This window comes from Acanthochromis polyacanthus, chromosome 11 (genome assembly GCF_021347895.1).
Source record: "Acanthochromis polyacanthus isolate Apoly-LR-REF ecotype Palm Island chromosome 11, KAUST_Apoly_ChrSc, whole genome shotgun sequence".
Taxonomy (NCBI): domain Eukaryota; kingdom Metazoa; phylum Chordata; class Actinopteri; family Pomacentridae; genus Acanthochromis; species Acanthochromis polyacanthus.
The window spans coordinates 31,462,219-31,473,089 of record NC_067123.1 but is presented as its reverse complement, the minus strand read 5'-3'; the positions used below and the strand labels follow the sequence as shown (position 1 = coordinate 31,473,089).

General features: G+C 40.2%; 1 protein-coding gene and 1 long non-coding RNA gene across 4 annotated transcripts in view; one reads left to right on the top strand and one right to left on the bottom strand.

Moving 5' to 3' along the window:
• Window positions 1-342: 342 nt before the first annotated feature.
• Window positions 343-1,617, top strand: LOC110969140 (uncharacterized). The gene is made up of 2 exons (XR_007945160.1): window positions 343-416; window positions 1,161-1,617. It is a non-coding gene; the product is annotated as an uncharacterized LOC110969140 (long non-coding RNA).
• Window positions 1,618-1,809: 192 nt separating this feature from the next.
• phkb (phosphorylase kinase, beta) overlaps window positions 1,810-10,871 on the bottom strand; it is a 348,185-nt gene continuing 339,123 nt past the window's right edge. For all 3 annotated transcript variants that reach the window (XM_051955810.1, XM_051955811.1, XM_051955812.1), the window contains 6 exons: window positions 9,954-10,159; window positions 6,880-7,014; window positions 6,401-6,530; window positions 5,003-5,110; window positions 4,683-4,823; window positions 1,810-3,773 (listed from right to left, as the gene is read on the bottom strand). In XM_051955810.1, the coding sequence (XP_051811770.1) occupies window positions 3,636-3,773; window positions 4,683-4,823; window positions 5,003-5,110; window positions 6,401-6,530; window positions 6,880-7,014; window positions 9,954-10,159 (858 nt within the window). In that variant the 3' untranslated portion in view covers window positions 1,810-3,635. The remainder of the gene's footprint in view (window positions 3,774-4,682; window positions 4,824-5,002; window positions 5,111-6,400; window positions 6,531-6,879; window positions 7,015-9,953; window positions 10,160-10,871) is intronic.

The following is a 10,871-nucleotide window of genomic DNA, read 5'->3' as shown; positions in this document are numbered from 1 at the left end:
AGATTTTCACTTCATGTTCAGCAATTAAATGTCTATTGTAATCCACCTAAAAACGGGTTAACTAATAGTCTTTATTGATTTTCAATCATAATTTGTTCATATTTCACATTTTTGGTAATAAACATTTTATTTTGAAAACCAGAAGTTTATTTTGTAAAGAAACCGGAAGTAGTGCTCCGTAACTCTCACTCTCACTTAACATCGCTAATGCGGACTGAGCATATGCTTCTGCTTTCTCCCGTGTGGGTGTAAAACGAGGGAAAAGGTATGCAAACCTAATTCTTTTTCACTGACACTTTAAAATGTATTTAGTTCATGCTGTAAACATATGCAAATGTCATTTTAGAATGTCCGAGAACCATCAAGGAAGCATGTAACTTGTCCTGGCTTCTGTGGTGGAAAAAACTCCGACCTTGGTAAGCTAGTTTTGGAAAGTTCCCCAGTGATTGTGTGTGTGGAAAACACCACGAGGTGTTTGAGGCTAAGCTAGCTGCCTTTACAGATATCTTTGCACATTTTATGTTAAATCTGAAGTGTGTAATTTCATATAAAAGCATGTATTTTATTATTTGCGAAGAGAATACATGAACATTTGGCATATTCAACTAAATAAGCATTTTGTATGACTTTAACATGGTGAAGTGCATGGTCGTTTTCTCTATGAGTTAAAGGTACAAATGTTAAAAAATAGAAAAGTTCATTTTAAGTAATCTAAAGTGGTTAAAAGCAGCAATGCTGTAATTTAAGTTAAGGTTTTTCATTTAAAACACTGTAATTCATGTATTTTCATTTCAAATGTAAATGCAATGTTAAAAAGAGATAGAAAATCTATATTTTTCACATGGAAAATGTGAGTCATACATATTACCTTAAAAAGCAATGTATCATTCCTAAGTTTGTGAGTACATACGAAAATGTTACATGATTGCACATTATTTTACATGATTTGCAGTTCATTGTAATTGCTAATAGTTAAAATGCTGTATTTTAACTGTGTGAAATTATTTTTGGGAAAATTATAATTGTTCTCATTCTGTCAACAATGGTAATTTATTTTCCTATTTGAAAAGAGAGTTTTCAAGGTTGTACAACGTCCATTGAAGTGTAGTTAACTTTTATTTCATATAGTATCCTAGACTATAAACCTGTTCTTTATACAGGTCAGGTCTTTTTGCGATGTCCGAAAGACTTTTGAAGATCCGATCCTCCAACAAGGTGGGCCAGAGATCCATTTGATGGTGAGCCTCCCATGACAAACTGTGAAGTCCACCACCACAGCTCTCGGCAATCGGATCCCGTGGTAGGATAGTGCCAATTTTGCTGAAGGCACCAACAAGATCTCAATCTGGATATTTACCCAATATCCATGACTTTTGACTATTCTCCCTGACTTTATGACTGAACTGATCTTGGATCAATAAAGAACATTTTCCGCAAGGAACTAATTGAAAAAGAAAAGGACTGTTTGAAAGAGACAATTTATTTATTTTTATTTTATTTTTGGGCCCAGGTTATGTGCACACCATTTCATGTTGTAAACTGTTGCCATATTTGTAAACCAAATATTTTCTAAAACAAAAGAAAAAAACTAAAGTTTACAATTTTCACAAATTTAAACCTGTGTCGCTCTGTTATTGCCTAGCTCACAGCTCACCGATTCTACGGACCTAGGCGTGTACATACTCTGAAGAGGGTTACATCTATATTTCATAGTCATGTATTTGTAGAATATAAGGAACAGGGGTGACTCTTATTTAGTCATTCGTGAATACAGTTTATAAAGCTGACAGAAAATTACACACAAGGAAATTTTACAGTTTCCACAACTTTATTCTCTGAAATTACAGTTTTGAGTTAAAAATACTTCTTTTGAAAGACAGAGGCAAACAACACACACACACGTTCAAACACGTTGTGACAAGGTCGGGCAGATTCATCACAGTGATGATATTCAGAGAGGCCCACTTAAAAATAAGTCAGACTGAGTCTTTTATCATTTCTACCTACCTTTGTAAGGATGGCAGCAATCTTTTCTGTTGCCCACATTCAGCAAAACACTACTTGGACGTCTGATGAACTGTAGTCATTGTCATGCAGCGGCCTGTTGTGCAAAACAGACCTCTCAAAAACTCTATTTTGTTGCCCGTACCATTCAGACAAACCTTTGCAATGGTTTACAGTGAACAGAACCTATTGTCATGCGGCACACTCTGCATGCATAGGGTGATAGAACACAGTGTTCTTTAAAGAGAAACTCAACACAGTACAACAAACATCTAATAGACATGTATACACGTCTATTAGATGTTTGAGTTTGAGCAGAACAATATACTGTACTGTGTAACCCCACCAAAAAACACATTGAATAACTGAATACTAAGTGCAGCAGTTGTCAACTCCTCTAATGCCAAAGACCCACGAACATGTATTCTGAAGAAGATTCCGACACTTTTTTCATGAAATAATTTCAGAAATAACTGCTTTCAATTTCAGGTGAAAAGGCTGTACATGTTTTAGGTCCTGGGGAGCTAAATATATCAATATGAAAAATTCTCGTGATACAATATGATCTTGTACTTTAAATTGCTATGTAACTGCTGGTGAGATACAAGATACAGCTTGAATGGTCACAGCTGAGCCTGGTTCATTTAGTAGTTCATAATAGCTCTGTACCTGAGACAGAACAGAGAACATTTATAACAGTATTCTAAACAACACCAAAAATAAGAGGAAGTAATTTGCTTTATTACAGAGAATTCCATAATACCTGTGTGTTAAGATATTCCTTTAGCTCTGGACTGGAGTCAGGCTAGAAGTTTCTCTCATGTTATGCTTATATGCTAAGCTAAGCTGAGGTAAGCCAACTCCAACCTATTACCAGATGTGTGATTTTTCCCTTATTTTCTTATTTTTTTTTATGAATAAACACTGATTAGTCACAATATTAAAATCACTGAGAGTTGATCACCTCATCACAATGCCATGTTCCTCTGGGAAACCTCAGGTTCTGGTGTTCATGTGGATGCTACTTGCCTCTAGATTATTTGCATCCCATTCCACAGGATGCACCAGAACAAGCCAATCAGGACCAATATGAAGTGGTTTTAATGTTACGGCTGATTGATTTACTTGCTAGCTGTTCCTAGCTGTCGCTCAGTATCATTTTGACTGGGAGACTTTGAACAAATGATGTACAGTATATTAATTTTTGAAATATAGTACAGATATACTAATAAACAACACTTAGATACAGTGTAAAAACAGCTAACTGGATATGTGGTGACATTAGCAAGTTATGAGACATTAAGGCAGGATAAATAACGTTAAAACTTAAGTTGATTTACCAGTAGGGTTGGGATTCTGGGCAGCAACAAAACACAGATACGTGAAGGACCTTGTGGAACTGAGAGTATCATTCCCAATGATTTTGTTTTTACATTGGTGTTTTAAGCTCCAGAGCAAACTGCAGACCTGCTAATCTATGTCGACTGGAGTGGGCAAAGTCCTGCTAAAGAAGGACCGGAGACATTAGCAGTTATCTTTAGAATACATGTGATAAATTCGCAGTAGTCTTCTGGGACCATTTGAAGACTACACTGCAGCTGGCTGGGATTAGGGGTCAAAGTGCTGTAAATCTAACTAACAGAGCACGGGTCATCCTTGCAGGGCTTGACGTCGCCCTGCAGCAGCAGGATCATTACAGCCTTGGTCAGGTAGCTGGAGGTGCCTCTCTTTCCCACCGGTGGTGTGTTGTAGAATGCCTCCATGTTGTCCTGGCACAGACACAGAGAGGGACAAATGATAACTCACTCAATAAGTAACCAATGAGTGTGCAAGGATGAACAAGCTGTTTGAGAATGATATGCCACATGCAGACCTGCCAACCTTGGCAAAATATTTTGAGTACCACTTTATCTCACACATGCACACGCACGCACACACACACATCTCATGTCGATAGGAATAAAAACTCTCGGTGCTTATTTCCCCGATATGACATCGTATTTTCAATGTGAAAGTAACGTTATTAACAGTACATATTTGCCAAAAGACACACACGTACACACACACAAACACATAGAGACACACCATTTTACCGTTTTAACCGCCAGCTGCTGCGGGTGGGGGCACGGGGAACGGGGAGAGAGGCAGAGGACAGGAGAGAGCGGGCCAACAAGGGTTCGGCAGACTCATTATTCTCTGCTACTCTATGATGATTGGTTGAAATTGCACCACTACACTGCTGCATCGTGTTGTCAGGCATGAGTATTGCACGTCCACATTTCTAACAGCACTCACAGATGTCTGCAGCTTTTTGAGTAGTTTAATGAGGCGGAGCGTACCAGCATATTTTGATGTCAAATTGCGTACCTGCAACGCAAAATGCGTACAGGTTGGCAGGTCTGCATATGCAAAAGCATTCCAACAGGATTAAATCTCATAAACCCAATAAGGCTCTAATGAACTGCACAATGGCAGTCCTAGCCTTATAACTACCACTTAATTAAAACAGCCCTTTAGTTAGATTATCTGAGTATAGCTGGAACAAAAGATCAAAGTTTTTCAGAACATCATTTTGACAAGGTGATGTTATAGTTTTGTGTCAGACAGTCAGGATCATGTTCAAAGGAGAAAATCATGTAATATCATTTAACCTAAAAGGTTGACCGGAGCCAATCTACCTGTTTCTCCATTCCTTCAAAGCGGCTGCGGTCTCTCTGGAAATCATTAAAGGCTTCCTTCACCAGTCCGTCCAGATCCACCTTGTCACTGAACTCAAGCTCTGGGTTTCTCTCTAGCACTATAGACACCACCATCAACAGCTGCTCACAAGGTGGAGAGAGGATGAGAAAAAAAAGTTAAGACCAACAAGGGAAGGATTGTAATCAGTGTAAAACAATGTCATTTTCATTAAAAAGAAAAAAATTGTCTGATTTAGATAAGATTCACTCAGTTTGATTCGATTCTGCTTGGTGCCTTCTGGTGGTGGTGTTCTGTTTACCTCTACTATGATTTGTCTGTACTCAGGCAGGACGATATTCTTCAGCGTGTCCTCTACCAGCAGGGAGAAGTTCATCTCATACATGGTCATGTCAGAGAGTGATGGTTGCTGCACAGAGATGGGAAGATTTAAAAAAACAAAACAAGTTTTAAGGGGGGCTGCACAATGGTTCAGTGGTTAGCACCGATCTTCTAAAGCTTGTTTTATGCTTGCCGCGTCCACGAGGTCCATGTGGCTCCGTGTGGATAAAATGCGTCATTTTAGCAGCCACACCCCCTCAAGCGGCCGTTCTCACGCTGAAAATTTTTTAGTTATGCACCTCCACATTTTTCTAACTATATGGACGGAGCTACATGGAAAAACATGGCAGAGGACCAGGACCTACTCGAAGCTGAAGTCTAGAAATACAATCACTTATACAATTTACTACACAGAGATCACCATGGTAACCGGGTTACAAACAATTCATGGTGTGAAATTAAAACTAACTGCTGAAATGCAACTATTCGGTAAAATGCCATGTTGTAAGTGGTGTAAATAATGGCAGACCTCTTCTACTTAGTTTAGTGCTAGAGTAGACTTGGTAGAAATGTGTTTGTGATACACTGCCACCTGCAGTTTGGGAGCAGACGCCGCACAGAGTATAAAGTCACACACTGTCTCACACCCGGCTCGGTCAGGCAGAAAGCATAACCCAGCCTTTGCTGTGAGGCTAGAATATCGGTTTGCATCCCCGCCTGAGCCTGGGATCTTTCTGTGTAGAGTTTGCATGTTCTTCCTGTGCATGCGTGGATTTTCTCCGAGTACTCCAGCCTCCTCCCACGGTCCAAATACACACTGAGGTTAATTAATGATTCTAAATTGTCCGTAGGTGTGAATGCAAGTGTGACTGTTTGTCTCTATGTGTAGCTCTGTAATTGACTGGTGACTTGTGCAGGGTGTCCCCTACCTTCACCCTAAGTCAGCTGGGATAGACTACATCAGCCCTGCGACCCTAATGAGGACTAAGTAGTGTGTAGAGAATGGATGGATGGGTGGTTGGAAGGTTTAAGGGACAGTTGAGAAACGTTATCTGTTTGTGCTTAATTTTTTTATTAGGCACTGTAGCACTGTTATATCTACTGTGCACAATTAAGTTAGGAAAAGTAAAATTAGATGATTAGTCAGTGTGATCGAAAAGAATAATGAAGTCATGTAAAAACACTGTGTGTGAAGAGATGTCACAGTCTGTACATGAAATCAAATACAAAATAAACAACTCTCCTCATATCATCTGTCTCACTTGGCCTTATTGTTTTCTACAGACCCTGGTAACATTTACCATTAACTAAAGACTCAGTACACCTTTAACTATGTGCCAGGGTATTTATCCTGCAGCAGTGTCAAATGGGTGAGTACCTGTGGGAGGTGATTCTCAGCCACCACGATACCATTGGGGGTCCTCTCCAGGATCTGCCACACACGATCATAAAAGCCCAGCGGGGTCCTGTTCAGAGAGCCGTCGACCTGACGCCTGTTCAGCCAAGACCTGAGGCAAAATGAGCAAGAAACCGCTGAAGCAATACTTAGTAACAAGCAAAATATAATGATGATAGCTGTTATACGAAAGGAAATTGTCTGTGAGTCAGTGTGTATTAGATTAGATGAGATAAGATAAAACTTCAATAATTACTGAGGGAAATTAGGTTGTGGCAGTGACCGATAATAAGATGTGGACATCGACAAGATAGAAGATAAAATAATTAAAACTGAAAAGATTGTACAAGAAGTAAATGCATCAAGATAAAGACATAGTGCCTTCAAAGGCAGATTTTATGAGTTGAACGGAGGGAGAAAGCATGAATTATGTTCTTGATAGTGTGTGTTTGACAGCATACCTGCCGGTGTGTTGTGGCTGCAGGACATCCAGCAGGAGCTGCTTGATGTCGCTGGGGGACAGTTGGTAGATGTCCTGTGGTGGCATGTCTCCTGCACGGATCTTTAGCTCATGTTTCATGGCCTGAACGATCCACCTGGAAATTCACATAACGTGTTAAAAAAACCACAGCGCTGTACCCTGCACTGCTCACACCATCATGAACAATTAGAGATCTACTTAAAATCAAATCATTTCAAAAATAACATTTTGAACCATAGTAGTTTACTGCAGTGGTCCTGTCCACAGTTTTACAGACATCTCTTTCATAATGGCAGTCTAAGGGGAAAATGCTTAATGGCCTGCAGAGGATTTTTTTGTTTGCAGTTCCACAGGGATGAACTGCCATCGGCAGACTGGTGGCATCATGTCCTCCTCTATAAGGATATCTATGAGGGATTGGCCTTTAAGCTCTTTGATTACTGTGAACAGCACAAGACGAGTGTTCTCTACACTTGCTCGCTAATAGCTTTTCAAAGACTAAGCGTATTCATGAACAATATACAAGCGAGACGAAAGCTTCATTCTTCTTCATCTCGCTTGTTTCCTACACCAATACAGATCATAAATGACTGAAAAAACACAAGGATAAAGTAAATGACCACAGCAAAGTGTTTTTTGGCCTGTCACATTAATGAAATAGAGAATAATGGTTAAAGGGGAACTTCGGTTTTTTTCAACCTGGGGTCTGTTTTCATATGTCATTTCATACATGTGAGTGATGGAGAAATGAATTTTCGACATAGCTCCAGTATTTAGCCAGGCAGGCAGCTTCGCAGCTCAGCTAGCAAAAAATATGGGGTAACTTGCCCCCCTGCGTCAAAGTCTGCCCTAATGTGCTTTTTTCCCCACACTGACTGGCTTGGATAGTCTCAATGAGTGTCCCACAACATACTAGAGATTAGAAGTGAACGAAAACCTCCACATTATTTGGCAATCGCTATTTGTTGTGGTCTGTATCCAAATCTCGGGACGCTAGAAAGCAATTCTCATTCCGAAATCGCGCGATAGCTGTTTCCCCCACCGGTGTTTTGGCACGAGCTATCGCGCGATTCTTGAACGAGATATGCTTTCTAGCGTCCCAAGATTTGGATACAGACCACAACAAATAGCGATCGCCAAGTAATGTGGAGGTTTTCGTTCACTTCTCATCTCTAGTATGTTGGTGTGAAATTAAAACTAAAACTAACTGCTGAAATGCAGCTATTCGGTAAAATGCCATGTTGTAAGTGGTGTAAACAATGGCAAACTTCTTCTACTCTAGTTTAGTGCTAGAGTAGACGAGGTAGAAATGTGTTGGCGATACACTGCCACCTGCAGTTTGGGAGCAGACACCGCAAAAAAGATTTTGAGCTGCAAAAAAAGTTGTAGAACAAAATGTGGAACTATTGCCTTACTTTACACAGAACTTCCTGCGATGTGACTATTTTGCATACACACATAACAGTGTTAATGCTAAAACAATATATAGTGTGCAAAAGTAATTCCAGCATGGTGTTTCAATTTTTCCAATGCCATTTTTAGACCAAACATGTATCTTTGATAAATACCATGCAGAGAACACCTATATCTCTAAAATCAGACTAAGTCTGTCATTTCAGGATGCTGAGGTGCTAATTCATGCTTTGTTTCCTCACGGTTGGACTATTGCAATGTCCTTTTATCAGGTCTGCCGATGAAGAGCCTTCATGGTCTGCAGATGGTCCAGAACGCAGCAGCTCGCGTTCTGACCAGAACAAGTAAATACGAGCATATTACTCCAGTGCTGGGCTCTCTGCATTGGCTACCGGTTCATGTTAGAGCAGACTTTAAGGTGCTGCTTCTAACGTATAAAATTGTTAATGGAATCGCCTCGTCTTATTTATTCAGCCTGCTGCATCTGTCCCCACTCGGGCTCTCCGTTCCCAGGGGACTGGACTTCTGAATATCCCGAAGGTCTGTAAAAAGACAGTGGGGGAACGGGCTTTTTCTTTCCGGGCACCTACATTGTGGAACAGTCTACTTGCTGAAATCAGGCAGACATCGTCCATTAATGTATTTAAAACTAAGCTGAAGACCCACCTCTTTTCTTTTATATATGAATCTTAAATTGTTTGTTTTACTGATGTGTTTTTTATTGTTGTGTTTTTATTTTTTATCTGTTTTTATTGCTTTTATCTGTTTTTATTATTTTTATTTCTGTGTACAGCACTTTGACAGAAAGCGCTTTATAAATAAAGTTGTTATCATTATTATTATTATTATTATTATTATTATTATTATCCATCCATCCATTCTCTATACACCGCTTCATCCTCACTAGGGTTGCAGGGGGGTGCTGGAGCCTATCCCAGCTGACTCAAGCGAAGGCAGGGGACACCCTGGACAGGTCGCCAGTCTGTCGCAGGGCTACATATACAGACGAACAATCACACTCACATTCACACCTACAGGCAATTTAGAATAATCAATTAACTTCAGCTGGAAGCCGGAGTGCCCGGAGAAAACCCAGGCATGCACAGGGAGAACATGCAAACTCCATGCAGAAAGATCCCAGGCCCACCCCAGGATTTGAACCAGGGATCTTCTTGCTGCAAGGCGAAAGTGCTAACCACTACTCCACTGTACAGTTCATTATTATTATTATTGTTGTTGTTGTTGTTGTTGTTGTTATTATTATTTTTATTATTATTGTTATTATTTTTTTTTTTATTATTATTATTAACTGTCTCAATCCAAGTAAAAGTGAATTACGGTGTGCTTCATTTAGAGCAAAAAACTATCCATCCATTCATCCATTATCTATACACCCCTTTATCCTCACTAGAGTCGCGGGGGGGCTGGAGCCTAAACCAAAAACTACTGAAAACATAAATATAATGACTATGTTTACTGCCATTATTTCCTGATATTTTATATTTTTGATGGACTCACATGCTTGTATTGACTAAAAATCACAGCATAGTAGACATATCACATGAGTCCATCTTGCTTGACTAAATACACAAGAACTGTCAACGGACCACTGCAACAATACTGAATCCAATTTTGTCTTACCCGACTCTGATCTTGAGCATGCCACTGAACAGCTCAGGGTTGTTGGAGATAATCCATCCGATGTGGATGACCAGTTCCTGCTGTAAAACAGCCTCCCTCTCCCCACCGTGAGGGGAGCACTTGCTGTAGATGATGCCCTGGATCACTCCTGGGGACAGTGGGTTAGAGATCACCTCCTCCTCATGGCCGAATAGGCCGAGGGTTACCTGGCAATCACAGGCGATAGTGCGTGTGTACACACCCACACACCCACATACACGCACACGCACACGCACACACACACACACACACACACACACACACACACACACACACACACACACACAGAGGAAAAGCAGCAGACATCACACCCACACACAGTTAGAAAGTTCTTTGCAGTACGACACGTGAGAGTGGCATGTGTTCTTCCTCTAAGGTGCAATTCTCACAAGTATCTTTGATCCATCAGTCTAAAATTGGCCTACTCTCTCAGTCACATGAAAGTGAGCAGGAAAAAACTACAGCTCTCAAGATTGCACTTTTGTATTTGTTTCTTCTGAAGTCTCATGAAAACTACACCGCAGAAATCTTACTGATGAGAGGACACACTTTTACCCTTGCCTTCAGCTGATGAAATTCAGCACTTAGATGTATCATTCATCTTTATATCTAAATGGATTCTGACTGAGAAAAGAGAAGCCTGGAGCTGCAAGTAAAGTTTGGGCACGACCAACTTTGAATTCAAGGAGAGTGTTGGATTTCAATAACAATGAGAAATACAATCAAAACTTGAGTCAGAATTGTCTTAAATGGGGTGGTGCCTCTTTTTTTCCCCCCAACTGAGCTGTTATTGTAAGCAGAAGAACACAGTTGTCTCAAATTTTAAATCAGCTTTTCCAATCATGTTGAGAAAAGCATTCCCTCTGGTAGACAAATCTA